At 42.1% G+C, this 19,609-nt stretch overlaps 1 protein-coding gene across 1 annotated transcript in view; it reads left to right on the top strand.

The window, feature by feature from the left end:
- Lrp2 (low density lipoprotein receptor-related protein 2) overlaps positions 1-19,609 on the top strand; it is a 161,695-nt gene that overhangs the window by 75,835 nt on the left and 66,251 nt on the right. Inside the window, exons 22-35 of the mRNA NM_001081088.2 lie at positions 817-1,062; positions 2,108-2,227; positions 2,314-2,430; positions 3,439-3,816; positions 4,866-5,114; positions 6,597-6,808; positions 7,533-7,717; positions 8,480-8,708; positions 9,408-9,585; positions 10,875-11,003; positions 13,700-13,866; positions 14,381-14,524; positions 17,734-17,843; positions 18,263-18,440. Coding sequence (NP_001074557.1) covers positions 817-1,062; positions 2,108-2,227; positions 2,314-2,430; positions 3,439-3,816; positions 4,866-5,114; positions 6,597-6,808; positions 7,533-7,717; positions 8,480-8,708; positions 9,408-9,585; positions 10,875-11,003; positions 13,700-13,866; positions 14,381-14,524; positions 17,734-17,843; positions 18,263-18,440 — 2,642 coding nt within the window. The remainder of the gene's footprint in view (positions 1-816; positions 1,063-2,107; positions 2,228-2,313; positions 2,431-3,438; positions 3,817-4,865; positions 5,115-6,596; positions 6,809-7,532; positions 7,718-8,479; positions 8,709-9,407; positions 9,586-10,874; positions 11,004-13,699; positions 13,867-14,380; positions 14,525-17,733; positions 17,844-18,262; positions 18,441-19,609) is intronic.

Raw genomic sequence — 19,609 nt, 5'->3', positions numbered from 1 at the left:
TACAACTGTAGCCTTTGAAGACATCACGTCCTGTGTGTGTTTTATCCCTCTTTTCGGAGTGAAATGAATGGAAGGCGGAATGGGTCTGTAATTCTACACTTTTTGATGGTATTCTAGTCTATAAAGTTTCAGTCCTAACGATTACCATTGCAGAAGGCCTAAATATCCCATTAAAAAATGAAAATAATTGAGATCTTTAGAAGCCTCTATTAAAATGATGCCAGTAGTAACCTGTGGTTTTTGAGTGAAAGAAGAGTTATTTGAGCCGGGCGTGGTGGCACACGCCTTTAATCCCAGCACTTGGGAGGCAGAGGCAGGTGGATTTCTGAGTTCGAGGCCAGCCTGGTCTACAGAGTGAGTTCCAGGACAGCCAGGCTACACAGAGAAACTCTGTTATTTGAAAAGTTGTACATTTTCCTGAAATTGTCATAGGAGGGAAGTAAAGGTGAGCCCAGGATTATACAGACTAGAGATTTAGTCTTGGGAAGATTCCCATACCTTTCAAAGTCTAATTTAAGATAATTATATAATAATCATAGTTTTCTCTTGATGGTCAAAAAATGGATATACATGTATGTGTATGCATATATATATGTATATATATATACATGCATACATACATATATGCATATAATATACACACATATAGTATGCATATATTATGCTTGGTACTTACCAAACCTAAACCATTCTCACATTTCGTCTAATTTTGTGTGATAGTATATTGAAAGGTGAGCAGATCTTTGCTTCTACAGGAACAACCTCATAAATGTTTAGAACCAAGCATTTTCATGACTGCCTTGTGGCTTTTTGTAGATAACACCTGCTCATCTTCGGCTTTTACTTGTGTCCACGGTGGACAGTGCATCCCTGGCCAGTGGCGCTGTGACAAACAGAATGACTGTCTAGATGGCAGTGATGAGCAAAACTGCCCCACTCGTTCACCGTCGTCTACTTGCCCGCCCACCTCCTTCACCTGCGACAATCACATGTGTATCCCCAAAGAGTGGGTCTGTGACACAGACAATGATTGTTCGGATGGATCAGATGAAAAGAACTGTCGTGAGTGTTGAGCTGACTTCTCTGGGTTGGTTAGCCTTGTATGCATGTAGGTTTGAGTAGCCTCTAAGACTAAGGTTTTTTCCTCTAAGACTCTCACACAGTTCGATCCTTGTCAACCTCTGAATATCAGTAGTCTGAGACATGTGGAGAGTTTTTCCTAAAGGTACTGAGCTTTATCACAGCACAACACAGCTGTCAGACATCCAGATAGAAACCGTAAACAAAGGAAAATGAACAAAGGACCTGAGCTGGATGCAGTGGTGCACATCTGTTGTCCCTGCTCACTGTTGCTCTAAAGGAAGGGGAGGACTGAGGTCGACCAATGGAGGATGACGTCAACCTGTGCGATCAGATGCATGTGCACCCATGCATGTCTCTAACATCCATTTATGATCATGCATATATGCTGCACACATGTACGCATGTTTTTCTTTTTTTCAAAGCCTTTAATGAAAAAAAAAAAGATTTACCTTGTAAGCATCCAGACATCTGGCTGTTTATTTTCCTTTTTTTCGCCCCCTTCCCTGTCTTTCTTTTTTATCTTTTCATTTAATACAGAGCAAGGACATAGGCTCTTTTTATCTCCCTGGTTCTTATTCTTTAGCATGGTTATTTGTAACAATGGTTTAAGATGGACACAGAGTTCTCTAGACTAAATTCTTATACTGGTTGCAAGTCTTGGCAATTCATTTTCCTTCTGGGGGGAGTTGGGCCTTTTTAATTTTTGCAATCTAGCAGTGTGATTTTCACTGACTTTATGGAGGGGATAGGCAGCCTGCATGCATGCATTGGTGCTTCTTGGCATGTGGTGAGCTGACCATGTCACTCAGATTAGGTAGAGTCACAGACCCGTGAGATACATCCCTGGGCTGCTTCCTCGATGAATGGCTTCTGCTTCCAAAGATTTAATTCCAAATCCTCACTTTGGGTTCTCCCACTGCGCTGGCTTTGACGTGGCCGCTGGTCTGAAGGAGTCTGTACACATAGCACTGAGTTAAGTCTGTTAACAGAAAATAAACTTGACTTTGTTTTTGTTTGCCATTAGAAGCTTCGGGGACCTGCCACCCTACCCAGTTTCGCTGCCCTGACCACCGGTGTATCAGCCCACTGTATGTCTGTGATGGGGACAAGGACTGTGTTGATGGCTCGGATGAGGCAGGCTGTGGTAAGTGGACAGCTTTGCTTTTCTCTTACTGTGTGCTCTGCTTATCTTGGAGTTAATGTCATACACTTCTCTTCTTTTGTTTCCAGTGTTAAACTGCACAAGCTCTCAGTTCAAGTGTGCTGACGGGAGTTCTTGCATTAATAGCAGGTACCGCTGTGATGGGGTGTACGATTGCAAGGACAACTCTGATGAGGCGGGCTGTCGTAAGTGCCACACACACAGTGTACTTCAGACAAAGGGATCCCTTATCTTAGTATTGGATATTACCATATAGTTTTTTTAAATTCAAATAAAGCACAAAGTGTTCTTATGAGAATAAAAGATTGACAAGAATTAATAAATATTACATAATGATTTGCATCTGGTGTTATATAAATGGACATATCAAACAGTTAATTCCTTAGATATCACATCCCAAGGACATACAAAAATATGGTTCTTAAAATTACATTTATTTGCTTGCATGTATTTGCGTGCACACTTGCGGATGCATGCAAGTCACAGTACATATATGGAAGTCACAAGACAACTTTGGGGGAGTCAGTTCTTTTTATCCATTATGTGAATTTTAAACCCTTTCACCATTTTGCCAGCCTTATCTAGATGCAGTTTCACTGAAATCTCAGTTGGGAAGCCAAATTGTGGACTAGAAATGGTATAGGCCTATATGGGATCGATTCATTCATTCAAGCTGTAGGTTTGTCCATAGAGAGATTATAAAAGGGCTATGGTAACTGAAGCAGATAGCTTTGTATGCGACTCAGGTAAACTTCTATGAAGGGTTAGAAAGCGAATAAACTCCTTCTAATTCCAAGATCTAAGGAGAACTCCATGTAATTCTGATGGATCCTGCTCTGTCATAGTCCCAGACTAGGGACTATGATATGATTTTTCATCTGCTTGAACAGTGACATTTTAGACAATCCCAAGGAATAAGAAAGGAAGTATGTAAATTCATTAATGGGGGAGGGGAGAAACAGGATGAATTTCTGACTTGTACTTTTACACAAGAGTGCATAGCTTGTTGTTGGATCCACTGATCTCCTGTAAATATGTCCATGTACCACAATGTACAGGAATTTAGTATTGGATCCATTTTAATCATTATTATAAGCCTACTGTTTGTCCAGAATAAATTCCTGAATCTATATCCCAATAGGATCATACATTCAACCACAAGTGTGTTACTCACGTGCCTTTGTTCCCTCTAGCGACCAGGCCTCCTGGTATGTGCCACCCAGATGAGTTTCAGTGCCAGGGAGATGGTACCTGCATCCCTAACACCTGGGAGTGTGATGGGCACCCGGACTGTATCCAGGGCTCGGATGAACACAACGGCTGTGTTCCTAAGACCTGCTCCCCGTCTCATTTCCTCTGTGACAATGGAAACTGCATCTACAACTCGTGGGTCTGTGATGGGGACAATGATTGCAGGGACATGAGTGATGAGAAGGACTGTCCTACCCAGCCTTTTCACTGTCCTAGCTCACAGTGGCAGTGCCCAGGCTACAGCATCTGTGTCAATCTGAGCGCCCTGTGTGACGGCGTCTTTGACTGTCCCAATGGGACCGATGAGTCCCCGCTTTGCAGTAAGTTCCCTGATCACAGTTTGCTGGACACAAATTTATTCTGAACAGTAGATGGCTGTACCCCAGCACTGTCACAGACCCCATATAGTATTTTGGGAAGGGGATTTTTAGTTCCTCTGTGACTTTATATCCCTGTAGGAGTAACTATAAATTCCAATAAATGATGACTGCATAACACTTCTCATTAATATCTCTTTACTTGTGTCTGTGGCTTCTCTTCTCTTTATGTCACTGTTCAGGATATCATATCAAATCAAGTATAACTCTCTTAGTAATGTGTCCATAAACTTTACTAACTTGAAGATTTTCTAATTTTAATCGGAACTTGTCATAGAACCGATGAAACCCAGGGGGTTGTGTTTGCAGTGATTAAAATGCTCCGATTGGCATGTAATCCTAACTACTGTCCTCTCTCTCTTTCCTCTTTATTAACGCTCACTCTCAGATGAACCACAGCAAGGTATGACTGTGAATATTCTAGACCTTTATGATTTCACATGTGTCATGTGTATGCTGACACGGTACTAATTACTGTGACCTCCCCTTCTAGTGCGTGTTCTGTGTTTTGGCTCTTTACCCATAAGTTACGGTGCTCCTGGCAATAGGGAGTATTTCATACCCAGTATATGACCTGGCTTTGGGCTGCTTCTGCCATTGCCACGATGGCCCTAAGAGTAAGGAATGATGGGTGTGTTTAGCAAATTGTGTCCTCTCCAGTTGATCACTTCCAGCTTTTCCTGCAAAACATTTCTAGTTAGGCTGGAGAAGTTCAGAGGGAGCACATTAGATTTCTCTGCTTCATCGGTGACAGTTTGGTTTCTTGATGCCAGCATTAATCTCTCAAGGTTCTCTAACAGCCATAAATGGAGCTATATGGGAGGGTGGTTGTATCCTATAGCTTCAGGCAATTCAGAGAAGACAAGTTGAACAGCTCACCCAAGAGATTGGGGCTCTTAATTAACTCTCATTAAAGTAGGCATGTAACTACATTGGAGTGAGTAAAAAAAGCAAGGATGTCTGACTTTTCACCCCGTGACTCTTTCCTGTAGATCAAGACAGCTGCTTACATTTTAATGGTGGCTGTACTCACCGGTGCATACAAGGGCCCTTTGGAGCCACCTGCGTGTGTCCAATAGGATACCAACTTGCCAATGATACCAAGACCTGTGAAGATGTAAATGAGTGTGATATTCCAGGCTTTTGCAGCCAGCACTGTGTCAACATGAGAGGGTCCTTCCGGTGCGCTTGTGACCCAGAATATACATTGGAAAGTGATGGGCGGACTTGCAAAGTCACAGGTAATTATTAAGCTTGAAAGGGAACTAACTCCAGGAAATTTAATAGCCTCTCTCAGTGTAAGACTGATTGTCTAGTCAGTCTGACTAGACAACTTATTCAATGCCTTTTGACCCATATGAAAGTGAATACGCTAGATATCAGAATGTTGATTCAGCCGCTCTCAAAATGATTCAACAGAGGAGGGTTTGAAAGTTTCCTGATTGCAGGACACCATGGTTTATGCCTTTTATCCCAGCACTTGGGAGGTAGCACCAGATTAATTAGCCTGGGCTTTATAGTGAGTTCAAGGCCAGCCTAGGCTACAAAAATACCAAAGCTTTGCTTCAAGAATACCAATGTCAAACAAGGAGCCTTTCTTTTCAAGGAGGCTGGATGAAACAGTCTAAGGGACAGACTGTTTTTTAAAAAAAATATTTAATTATTTATTTTACATACATGAGTACACTGTACACTGTACACTGTACAGATGGTTGTGAGCCTTCATGTGGTGTTGTTGCGAATTGAATTTTAGGACCTCTGCTTGCTCTGGTCAACCCACTCACTCTAGTCGACTTTGCTCTCTCAGTCCCTGCTCGCTTAGTCCCAAAGATTTATTTATTATTATACATAAGTACACTGTAGCTATCTTCAGATGTCCCAGAAGAGGGCATCACATCTCATTATGGATGGTTGTAAGCCACCATGTTGCTGCTTGGATTTGAACTCAGGGCCTTCCTAAGAGCAGTCAGTATTCTTACCCGATGAGCCATCTCCCCAGCCCAACAGACTGATTCTTATTATCTGAAGTTCCACCCAAGATCCAAGAAGTTTGCTCTAGTCTGTTCTTTCCCTTAGAAAATAGGCTAGGCAAAGAAAGGTCCTTTTCAGGAAGTAGATCCATCATTGTTATTGATGCATTATTGGTCAGAACTCAGTCATTTGGTTCTAGCAGCTGCAGGGAAGGCAGAGACCAGTCTCTATTTGAGTAGCCTTAGGCCAACCTAAATGTAGTGTGACTTAACACTAAAAAGACCAGGGGGAAAGGAATATTCATTGATGGAACTCTCTGCTACACCTAAAGGTTTGGGAGAAAACAAAAATACTCAAAACTTGGTTCCTGCCAAGAATCAAGCCTACAGTCTGCTAAGATAGAAAGCAAATTGCAACAAGCAAGTCAAGGATCAATGTATGAACAGCTCACTCCATACTGGTACTTAGATGCCCACTGCAATAATCCAAGAGAGAAAGCTTTTTCAGAACATAACTATTTTACGTGCCAATGAGTATCCATGAGCAAACAAGGTTCCCCTGATCCCGCTTAGCTCTGATGAGGTCAGGGATGTTCAGGGTGATATGTCTGTAGACAACGTGATTATTTCTCCCATTTCTCTAGTTTGGTACCACGCACTTGATGTTGGGGAGACTTTAAAACTGTATTTAATTGTATTTTTCTTTCAGATTCATTGACGGTTTCTTTTTCTTTTTTTCCTTTCCCTACACAGCATCTGAAAATCTGCTGTTAGTTGTAGCCAGTCGTGACAAAATCATTATGGACAATATCACTGCCCACACGCACAACATCTATTCTTTGGTCCAGGATGTTTCTTTTGTGGTTGCTCTGGATTTTGATTCAGTCACTGGTCGTGTCTTTTGGAGTGACTTATTGGAGGGTAAAACCTGGAGTGCCTTTCAAAACGGAACCGACAAGAGAGTGGTAAGTGCTATTCTCTATCTACGGTCCTTTCATATTTTCTGTTGTTGCTCACCAAGAGAAGGTCTTGCCCTCCCTCGTCCTGGGCAGCACATCATATTCAAGAGGTCTGGATGTTCCTGCGTGTGTGTGTGTGTGTGTGTGTGTGTGTGTGTGTGTGTGTGTGTGCTCTCCCAGACTCTCCATGAGTCTGAATTCTATGCTATGTAATGCAGATACTTTGTGAATCTTTCATAGGTCAGAGAGAGAGACTCAAGGAATTGCTTTACTGAGCTTTAATTGACTTAAAATTTTCCACACATCTCTCTGAGTTTGTTTGGTGAATTAGTTTTTTATTTTATGTGTCGGAGTGCATGCCACATGTGTGTGTGTGGTTTCTAGTAGAGGCCAGAAGATGATGTTTGGTTCCCAGTCATAAGCTGCCCCGTGAGTGCCAGGAAACAAACTTGGGTTCTCTGCAAGGGCCTTTTAATTACAGAGCCATCTCTTCAGCCCCCTAAGTTTGTTTATTAATTTTTAATAGATAAAGCGGTTACTCATTGGTAGAGCCCCTTGGCAAGTGTAAAAGCTTTTAAAATCACAATGAAACCTGCTGCTAATACAGCCATCTCACATTATTTAATGCTATGAATGCTTTTTATATTTATCCCTAAAAGCACTGCTGTTGGCTTGCTGGTTAGTTACACTTATTCTTTCTAATGTTAACATCTTATCCTTTCGTCTGTAGGTCCATGACAGTGGTCTCTCTTTGACAGAAATGATTGCAGTAGACTGGATAGGTCGCAACATTTACTGGACAGACTATACTCTTGAAACAATCGAAGTCTCTAAAATTGATGGAAGTCACAGGACAGTACTGATCAGCAAAAATGTCACAAAACCTAGGGGACTCGCATTAGATCCTAGAATGGGGTAAGAGAGACATTTACTAGGTATTGAATACATGCAGGTATTGAATATATGGTAGGTTTCTAATTAATGCATGTAATAATAATGTCCCTTAGAGCCACACTTAGCTGTGGTTTTGATACAACAAAATGCTGTTTCTGCTTACAGTTCATGTTATTTCCTAGATATTCCCTTTAAGCTGTATGAGGAAGAGACATTTGCCTGATAGGTGTAAGAAGAAAAAAGAAATTCATGAATTTCAGAACCTTTGAAAAAATTTCCTAGATTTTAAGTAAATTCTGTAAGTTAGACTGTTTACTTTTTTTTTTTTTTTTTTTTTTTTTTTTGATTTTTTTTGAGACAGGGTTTCTCTGTGCAGTCCTGGCTGTCCTGGAACTCACTCTGTAGACCAGGCTAGAACTCAGAAATCTGCCTGCTTCTGCCTCCCAAGTGCTGGGATTATAGGCGATCTATAGGATGAATTAGACAGTTTATGTTCAATATCATGCTGACTTCCCCGAGTTACTACACACCAGATTCAGAGATAACGAAATCTCTGAAGATGGAGAAGTCAACTCACTACTTACAATTGGTAGGGTAACAAATTGCTTGTGGATTGTTGGCATTGGGGCATGTCCATGCCATAATGTAATGCATGCTTTATGCACATTATAAAGACATCCAGATGGCCTGCGGTTGCATTATGATCACAGGAAGTAATGACCCACGTGTTGCATTATATTAAGTGGGCATTACCTTTCCTGTGTATGTCCCCTCTCTTTACAGTGACAATGTAATGTTTTGGTCTGACTGGGGTCATCACCCTCGCATTGAGCGGGCCAGCATGGATGGCACCATGCGCACAGTCATTGTCCAGGAAAAGATATACTGGCCCTGTGGCTTAAGTATTGACTACCCCAATCGCCTCATCTACTTCATGGATGCCTATCTTGATTACATTGAATTCTGTGATTATGATGGACAGAACCGAAGGCAGGTCATTGCTAGCGATTTGGTAAGTTTGTTATAATTAAGTTCAAATTTAAATCAAAGTGGAAATCAGTATCAAGAGAATTGAGAGCACATATATACAATGAGAGAGAGAGAGAGAGAGAGAGAGAGAGAGAGAGAGAGAGAGAGAGAGAGAGAGAGATCAGGGAAGAAAATCAGTGAGATATCATCGGCCTTCTGTTACTAACAAGAAAATTAAGATATTTATTCCACTCAGTCATATCTCCCATGCCTTGTAAAAGATTAATGTGACTTCAGAGATCTGTGGATGCCATTCTTTTGCTTATATATCTTTTAAAATCATGGTCTAGTAAAAGTGAATAAACTAGACTCATATTTGTGAATGAAACCAGAACCTATTATGTGTTTAGCATTTTTTCTTTTTATTTAGTAGATTCTATTTAAGTTTTACAAATTGGCCAATGTACGAAATATACATAGTTTTCCAAAGAGTTTAGTTTCTGTGACTTGAGGAAGCCCAAGAGGAGCCTTCTTTATGGTCTTTGGGGGTAATATACACCTTTGGTATAACAGATTGAGAGGCAGAAACAGCTCTGGAACAATTTCCATTTTAAAAATCGATACCCTAGAGTGCCACTCCTAGAGTAGAGGCACTTGTATTAGCTACTTCCTGGCATCTCCAGTATCTAACTGGAATTTAAGGAGAGTCTGGGTGTGGTCTCACTCTGGTTCTGCTTCCCAGGTTCTCCACCATCCGCACGCTCTTACTCTGTTTGAAGACTCTGTGTTCTGGACTGACCGCGGCACTCACCAGGTCATGCAGGCCAACAAGTGGCACGGGAGGAACCAATCTGTTGTAATGTACAGCGTTCCCCAACCGCTCGGAATAATTGCCATCCATCCCTCCAGGCAACCATCTTGTAAGTGACTAAAGCAGCCTGCCTGGGGACCGCATAGCCACTTCCTCTTCTGGACATGCTAGTGCACAGGCAATACATTTCCCTTCCACAGACCACTACCCCATGCTTCTCCTGGCCCCTGCATTGCTCTGTCTTTTATTTACTACAAGAAAATTGGTCTTTTGTAAGTGGCGACAGCATATCTATCTTCATTATGTCGTTCCATCCAGCAATCAGCTCTGTGACCTTTTTATGCTGCCAGTTGTTGGGCCTCATTATGATGCTGCTGCTCCCTTGTAGGCGTTCCTCTGTGGCCAGCACAAGTCACCTTCATGCATGGGGTATGGGTGGACGGATGATGTAAAGATTTGTCCTCGGTGGTGATCTTTCTGTTGGGAGGGCGAACACTTAAACCCTTCCATAATCTTCTCTCCTCAAATCTCTCCAGTGGTGTCTCACAGTCTGGCCCTGTTTCTTCTGTGGCTTACATTCACCACGCTGGACTACATCATGGTCCAGTGACGCACCAGGCGAGTTCTTGGCTTTGACCTTTTACTTTCTTGCTTTGTCTTGAACATCTGTCTTCTGTCTCTGTTGCAATGACTGCCTTGTGTCATTTAGGGCTCTGCTCAAATGTCGCTTTCTCAGAGAGGCTGTTCTTAACCACCCTGCCCCAAACGACCACCATGTTCCCCATATCCGCTTATCCTCATGTTCTGCAATTGCTACGCCCAACGTGAACTTAGTTCTGTTACCTTTCTACAACGTACACTCTGTTTACCCTCAGTGTGTAGAATGGTGTTTGGTACCTAGCAGATGCTTAATATTTTTTTTTGTGAGAGAAAGAACGGGTTACCTCGCATGCTGTAAGTAGAAGAAATGGGTTCTAGAAGCACCTGCGAGCCTAGATGGCACAGAGTCCTCTTTTCAAGGGCTGGCACAGGCAAGGATGTGGAACAACTGAAGATTGCTATCTAAGGAAAACTTGGATATTGCCGGATAAGCATCAAGGTCACACGAAAGACGTATAGCCTGCTTTCATTTCGTGAAAGAAGATAGCTTTTAGGTCTGGCAAAGAGACATTGTATTTATATCATGAGTCCTAGATAATTCAGTGACTGGTCATAATCTGGTTACAGATTGGGTTAACCCAGGACTTTGTGAAAGCCAACCCTTTCTCTTTTGCCCCTTAGCTAAGGTAACTGCAAGCATTCCCCTTTGCAACAATAGGAGCTGTGGGTAGGACCATGACCTTGCTCACTGTACTGTAGGCGATTTTGCATTCAAACCTGCCTTTCTTTCTCCCACAGCCCCGAATCCATGTGCCTCTGCCACTTGCAGCCATCTTTGCCTGCTTTCTGCACAGGAGCCTAGACATTACTCTTGTGCTTGTCCCTCAGGGTGGAACCTTTCTGATGATTCTGTCAACTGTGTGAGAGGTAAGGGTGCTCTGATGATAGGACGTGTCACAGTCTGTGCTAGGCTGTGGAAACCCAAAACCCATTTGTAACTCAATCTGAGCATGGTGTCTTGCACGTTGTTCAGTGGGTATACTCCAAGGGGTGATTTTCACTGAGTGCCTCAGTTGTCACATAGGTTGTCTATGGAGTGTTGTTAAACAACCTTTAACCTCCCGCTTACTCACACCTGACCTTCCTGATAAGCAACTTTCCGATTCTGCATTTAAAAGGTAGACAGCTTAAACATTTTCAGGTCCATTTCATTTTTTAAAATTCTCATAAAAGTAGTCAATAATGAATGATCTGTCGTAGGTCTGATGGCTCCAACTTCAGTATTGTTATTATTATTAGTATCATCCGATACCTTAGCAATATAAGCTCTATCTCTGTGAGAAATATTACAAGTGGCTATTTGAGCAATTTAATCGTCGTTATCTTAACAGGTTGATTGAAGGGTATGTGAGGTATGATGTCAGGTGCTTTGGAGATTGCTAAGAGAAGATGAATGGCTCCTTCAGAGTGTGTACTTGTGCACACCTCTTTTAAAAAACCACCCTCCATTGCTTAGAAACAGACAAAGTGACTCTGAACCTATTCCTTTCTCATTGAAGAGGAGTGAATGTATTTTGAAACTGATACAAATTACTAGAGATAGCTTGAAACCAAATAGTTAATTTTAACATATTTCTAAATTAAAAGTACAAATCTATGGGAAACCTGGGGTTTTTCAAATGGGAAATAATAGATATGGATCTAGGGCATTTATAGTGTTTACAGGCTATGCAGGTGAGGTTACTTAAGATGAAGCCCCATCCAGACATGTGACGTTGTGCAGTGATAATTTCATGATGAAAGGTTTTAATTATTGGTAATAGTTACAACAGGGATTGCCATTTTCTACTTTTCTTCAGAGATTTATTACATTACTAATCCTTGCTGACATTCTTTAATTTAGTATGTCCTTGAGTCTTTCAGAGAAGATTAATCTGAGCATAGATATTTTAAATACAAAGAATTCTTTCACCAGACAAAGATTATCAGCTGCTCATTGGGGACTGATATCATCCATACTACTAATGATAATATTTTTGGGGGGGGGTTCAAGTCGGGGTTTCTCTATATAGCTCTGGCATTCACTATCTAGGACAAGCTGGCCCTGAACTCATAGATACCTGCCTGCCTCTGCCTCCTGAGTGTGGGTATTAAATGTATGTGCCACTACTGCCAGACTCTGATAGTGATTCTAAAGGGCATCACTTATCATTTCACAAGAAATTCCCCTGTGGTTTTCCCATGGCTTGCCTATGGTAGTGGTCTTTAGTATTTTCTAATTGGTTTCTGAAGTGTAGCCTGACTGTCAATATATGCTTATTAGGAAAAGCAGTCAGTTTGAAGTGTTTGGAAGTTGGTCTGGAGTTGTCAGCTTGGGCAGTGCGTGCTTGTGTAGGGCCTTGGGTTTAATCTCAGCATTGCTAAAACAAAAACCAAGCTGACAATTTAAAATTCTGGAAGAAGGCATAAGTAAGCCTCCATAAACCAATGGTGGTTATTGATGGTATGGGAATTATTATTATTGTGTGTTTGTGTGCATACGTGACTTGTGTGCCTGAGCACATACATGCTACTGTGTGTAGATGTCAGAGGACTACTACAGAGTCAGCTGTTTCTTCCCAGTGGGGGTTTGAGAGTTCGAATTTAGCACTTTTACCCACTGCGCCAACTTATTGGACTTGCTTTTCCTAATTTCATAGAGTGAAATTAGAATGAGAACTTTCGCCAGGTGTGGTGTCGCACGCCGTTAATCCCAGCACTTGGGAGGCAGAAGCAGGCGGATTTCTGAGTTTGAGGCCAGCCTGGTCTACAAAGTGAGCTCCAGGACAGCTGAGAACTATTTTACATTTGTGTAGGAAATATACTTCCCACAATGACCAAACCAAGTAGATGGACTCTAGCTACACACTCAGATAGGTTTCTGACTCAGGAGTTATAAATGCAATCTGGGGTGTTTGTGTCATCGCTAGTTATCTGGAGGAACTTTTGAAGGTAGTATATAGTCTCTTGTGTGAATTCTATTCATTTAGTTATGTGGTTATTATTAACTGTGTACACAGAGACACACACACACACACACACACATGGACATACACGGACATACACACACAGAGACACAGACACACACACACACAAACACACAACTCATGGTCTCCTGCAAGCAAGACAAGCACACTCTCTGACTTAGCTACTTCTCCATCCCCTGACTACAGATACTTATTTGGGCAAATCTTTGATTTCAGGCTTTCTTCCTATCAAGCTTTAGCTTTACAGTAGTGATAAAATGAAACACAATAGTAATTGTGCTACTTTGTGAATTAGAATCTAGTAAGGAAGGCATAAACTAACTAAATGATATCTGAGAAGCAGGAGGCAAGTTACTCTTCACCAAGTGATTGTTCATCCCCTCAACCCCCACCTTCCCTGCAGATCGACTCTCAATGGTTAAGGTTGTCTATGGGAGGGTGAAGAACTTTCGGACTCAGATCCTGATAGTTTGTCACCGTGAATGAGGAGACAGAGATCGTTCCCCACTGCAGGCCTGTGGTTACTCAAGACACCTCTGTTGTGTGTGTAGTTATTGCTGCAGTGCTGTGATATCACTTTGACTGCTGTTTTTACAGGCGATCAACCTTTCTTGATATCCGTAAGAGAAAATGTAATTTTTGGAATTTCCCTTGATCCTGAGGTGAAGAGCAACGATGCCATGGTCCCCATATCGGGGATACAGCATGGTTATGATGTTGAATTTGATGACTCAGAGCAGTTCATCTATTGGGTTGAGAATCCAGTAAGTTTTGGATGCGTTCAATGTGTGTGATCATTATTTAAGACAAAGTTCCCTCAGGGAATTCCAGCAAGGTGTTTAGTGGAGCTCCTGGGGGACTTTGGATTAGAATCCTTGCTTGGGGCAAGTGCTTCTCCAGTACCCTTCTGCTTGAGATTCTTCCCTTCTTCATGGAAGCAATCTGCCACAGTGGGAAAAAAAGCCAGGAGAAAGGAAAAAGAGGATGAAGAACTCTTAGTGTTTGCTGTCTGTTTTGCTTCGTGACTTCTGAGCCACTTTAGAATGTGCTTTTAATTTTTATTTTTGAGACTCTGTACAGTGAGTTTTTTTTCCTGACAGGTCAGGTACTCATCTTTGCTCGTCCTTCCCCCCCACCCCCCATCCCCACGTGTGAGGAGCATTAAGAAAACACTGGCAGCCAGCAGAGGCTGTCGGGAGAGAAGAGGAGGGCTTCTGTATAGGGGCTGGGCTGTGTCTGCGTCTCAGATTAGCTCACCACCCTCGTTTTTCTTTCCAGGGTGAAATTCACAGAGTGAAGACCGATGGCAGCAACAGGACAGCGTTTGCTCCTCTGTCTCTGCTGGGGTCTTCTTTGGGCCTGGCCTTAGACTGGGTATCAAGAAACATTTATTATACCACTCCTGCAAGTCGGTCCATTGAGGTAATGCTTCTGTTATTATGTAGGTTCACACATTGCTGTTAGATTCCTATAGGATATGTTCTCAGGCATGATGGCTCCTGTAACCAGGAGGTTTAGGCAGGAGGACTGCTAATGATTTAATAAATAATAATAATAATAATAAATTAATAGAACATCCTATTATTCTATGTTGTTTCTTACCAATGATCAATTCCATTGTACCCTATAAAGGATTCTAAGAAAGCTAATTAAGATCATAGAAGCTGGGCAGTGGTGGTGCATGCCTTTACTCTCAGCACTTGAGAGGCAGAATCAGGCAAATTTCTGAGTTTGAAGCTAGCCTGGTCTACAGAGTGAGTTCCAGGACAGCCAGGGTTATACAGAGAAACCCTGTCTTGAAACCCTGCCCCGCCCCCAAAAAAAGGATCATAGAAGAAATACTATGTCAGTTATCAACCAAGTTTATAACTACCTCTCTTCCCAGATAAGAATCACTTTATGGCTTCTAGATAGTTTTTCTAGCAGTGAAAGACAGAATAGAAGAATAGAAACTTGATTCTAATTCCTTTCCTCTTTGAGATAAGTGCTCTCTATATCTCAGCTCCCAGAAGAAATTCTAGACGCAGGGTAGGATTGAAATCACATGAAGTAAGCCCATACCACCAGCATTGGTTTTCTCCACTCTGGAACAAGAGGAACATGTATAGGAATATTAATTCATGCTGGTTTTGAAAGTGAGAAGGGTTTTATGAGAGGGATAGTCAGTAAACCTTATCATTGACATGTAGCCGGTCAGTAGTTAGCTCTTTGGTTTGTTTGGTCAGAGTCAGATTGGTGAGAGTACAGGCCACAGTGGAACAGTCCTTCATAGTTTACAAGTTCACGATGATCTGATGGCTAGTGATTCACAACGACTGAGACATTTACAGTAGGCACACATGCCAATCTGTGGAATATCTCAAGGCAAATGGAATCGACTGGCATGATGGGATTCTTCATGAAGGCCCATCTGGTACAAACATTTTGCACAAGTAACTGAGGGTCAGAGAAGTCAAGAAATTCTGGGTTTCAATGACAGGAATGAACGCAGAGACCTAGACCTTTCTAACTCCATTTGACAGTGTCAGAAGGAACCTCTCATAATCTGGAGTTCATCAACATGACGTGTTACTGAGAATCACATTGCTAAGCCAGAGGGCCTCATAGAAAAGTGAATGCTCTCTTTCTGGGACTTTGTTGATTGCTTTAAACTTCGCAAAGGCTTTGAGTAGGTGTCCAGCAGCAAGAGGTAAAATGAGCAGCCTCGGGGAACCACCGAGCACGCATATGTGTGCATCAAGTGATGAGGCCACTTGAACTGCAGAAAGTTACCTCATTTATAATCTGCAACCCTATAGGTGGAACAACAATATGAACTAACCAGTACCCCCAGAGTTCATGTCTCTAGCTGCATATGTAGCAGAAGATGGCCTAGTCGGCCATCACTGAGAAGAGAGGCCCCTTGGTATTGCAAACTTTATATGCCCCAGTACAGGGGAATGCCAGGGCCAAGAAGCGGGAGTGGGTGGGTAGGGGAGCAGGGCGGAGGGAGGGTATAGGGAACTTTTGGGATAGCATTTGAAATGTATATAAAGAAAATATGTAATAAAAAAAGTAATTGAGCTTTCAGTGGGGCATGATACAGTGGGGAAAATCCAGGTCAGCCTGGCCTTGTACCTATTTTACTTGCATATTTTATTCATTTAGCAGACATTAGTAAATGTTTTCTATGGATTGGTAGCCTGGTTGGTACTGGATATTCAAAGATAAGCAAAACATTTTTTTTTCCTTTTAAGTAGCTCACATATGAACCAATACTTTTTTTTTCCAGCATGGTAAGAACAATAAATGTAAAATGCTATTTAGCAGTGAGGTCCAGTGGAAAGCTTGCTAATTCCTATTCAAATCGACCCTGGTAGGTGACACATACCTATTTCTAGAAAAACAGTCAAGTATGGAAAAGGGAGAGGGATTGAAACCCTGTGAAAAAAGAACAAAACTAAACTAAGACAAAATATGTGTTATGGATAGAGACAGCAATGATAACCTCCAGTCATGAACTGTTTGACATTGGACAAATGACTTCTTGACTTTGCTCAATAAGTAAAAGGGAGCAAATTATCACTGTATTCAAAATGGGAGATTACCCATCCAAAGATCTGTATTGGTTCCCCTCTTAGGTAATATAAATTTAAAGTATTTTGTGATGAACGCATAGAAAGCAGGCAGAATGCTTGCTTATCGGTATTGTTCCCGCATGGGTGAAACACACTTTGTTCCATGTTGAAAATAGGAGTGGGTGCTCAAGAACCTGCTTGCCACTAGGGGTAGCTGCATGCTTAGTCACTGAGAAAATGCATGGTTTAAAAGTGAAGTCTACAGGTGGCTGTGTGAGAGAACTTGAGGTAGGATAGAAGAAGCCAAGGAGAAAGGACTTAATGTGACCCAAGAAGACCGTTAGGTCCAGAAAAGGTAGGAGATTGTAACAGAAAGAGGCAACTTGAAATGAGAAAGGTTACTGTAGTTCAGGCAGGAATTAGAGACACTAGACAGGGTGCAAAATGAAAAAGAAATGTAGCATCTACAAGCTTGCATTTGTGTGCTTGTGTGTGTGTGCTTGTGTTTGTGTGTGCTTTGTGTGTGTGTGCTTGTGTGTGTGCTTGTGTGTGTGTGTGGTTGAGGGAGGGAAAGAGCGAGGTAAACACTAACAGAAGCAATCTATATCCAGTAGCAACTTTACAGACCAACCTTAAGTGTAAAGGAACAGGATAGGTAGTGACCTTGAAGGTTTACTCATCAGTTGGCAAGCCCTTTGCTGTCAGTGCAGCACGTTGAAGCCCTGTTGGTAGCCATAAGAGAATGTCAGATCCCCTGGAAGTGGAGTTGTAGGCACCTGCGAGCCAAAATGTGGATGCTGAGAACTTAGTCCAAGGGAAGAGCAACCAGTGCTCTCAAACACTGAGCCATCCCCCCAACCCTGGTTGTGCTTTTAACATTCTCTTTTCCACTGAGATCATTTCCTCCCGGCTCCAGAGAGGAAAGAGGAAGTGGGAGCAGGGCAATTCAATGAGGGATCATGGGTGTCTCACGCCATCTCAATCCTGGACATGCTTTAGCTTTAGTTTTAGATCCCACCTGTCTTTGTTTCCATGAAAGAAGTTAAGTTCTAATACATGATTTTTGCACTGCAGGTGTTGACACTCCGGGGAGATACGAGGTATGGGAAAACCCTGATTACCAATGATGGCACCCCGCTTGGTGTTGGTTTCCCGGTTGGCATAGCTGTTGATCCTGCACGTGGGTGAGTGACACCAAGTGACAGTACGTTCCTGTCTGCACCATCTCTGTCAGTGTCCTGGTCCTGTTAGATGAAGTGTCCTGTTAACATTTCAAACTGTAGGATATGTGACATTTGAACAAGTTAGACCTCAGTGAGGAAGAGCAGTCACTGTGAAGATCGGTAACTCTGGATTATGTTGAATGTGAAAGATATAGGCTATATCTTCTTTTAGAACAATGTGTTCTGACTTATCAGACCTTAAAGGCTGAGTAGATGGGAAATTTTACCATCCTGTTTTCAGTACCATTGAAAATGGCATGTAGCCCCCATAACAGAACTACAGAGACAGTGGCAGGACGCTGGTTAAATGTTCCCCTACATTGTGTTGCCCTGATCTATTTCTTGGTTCATAAAGCACTCATCTTTTTGCACGGTTCTAGGAAACTGTATTGGTCAGACCACGGGACGGACAGTGGGGTTCCTGCCAAGATTGCAAGTGCTAACATGGATGGAACATCTTTAAAAATTCTCTTCACTGGGAACATGGAACATCTGGAGGTTGTCACCCTGGACATCCAGGAGCAAAAGCTCTACTGGGCGGTCACCAGCAGAGGCGTGGTACGAGCGGCTTTAGTTTTCACGATCTGTAGTGTGAAGGAACGGCTGTGTGGTTCTGAACGTGCTGAGTTCTCAGCAGCTTGAACCATGGCCTTCCTGTTGCCCTTTCTCTTGACGATGCTCTTCTTACTGTAGTCTTGTACTCTATTCCCCTAACTATGTGCAACACAAGGAAATACAGAATGACGGTTACTCTTTTTTTCCTATCAACCTTTGGTTTCAATCGGGATAAGATATCACCAGTTTCCACTTCTTACCTGTCCTTTCAGTGACATTTATTTAATGTTTCAGTGATGTCACTCTTTTCTTTGAGAACACTCTATGTTCTCCCATTGCAGAGTATATACACACACATACACACACACAGACACATACAACATACATACACACACACTACACAGACACACACACACACAGACATACATAACATACAAACACAAAGACAGCACACACAGACACAGACACAAACATACACATACACAACATATAAACACAGACAGCACACACACACACAGACACAGAGACATACACAGCATACAAACATAACACAATACACACAGACACATACAACATACATACACATACACACACTACACAGACACACACACACACAGACATATACAACATACAAACACAAAGACAGCACACACACAGACACAGACATACAGACACACAGACATACACAACATATAAACACAGACAGCACACACACACACACACACACACACACACACACACACACACACACACACAGACACAGAGACATACACAGCATACAAACACAACACACACACACACACACACACACACACACACACACACACACACGGAGACTAGGAAGTGTCTCAGCTCAGCAGCTAAAGACATGGTTAATACACAGAAATTTCCTCTGCTGATAATTTTAAACTCCAAGATAGAGCTCCCTTATTCTGTAATGAGTGCACTGTAAGGTTCCATTTGAGACCTGGCTTTTGCCGTATGCTTATATAGCTGATCTTGGCAAAGGAAGCACTCAGTAATATTAGTGATGAATTAGATTGTTTGTATGTTGAACATATTCTGGACTCTTTCACCAGTAGTGGTTTCAAATTATTGACTCTGATGTTAGCCAAAATGATCATGCAGTCGAGTCACCAGATATTAGCTTCGTTTCTAATAATAGTAACAAT

Source organism: Mus musculus, chromosome 2 (assembly GCF_000001635.26).
Source record: "Mus musculus strain C57BL/6J chromosome 2, GRCm38.p6 C57BL/6J".
Taxonomy (NCBI): Eukaryota; Metazoa; Chordata; class Mammalia; order Rodentia; family Muridae; genus Mus; species Mus musculus.
Note: the sequence above shows the minus strand (reverse complement) of the source record. Positions and strands in the feature narration are given on the sequence as shown.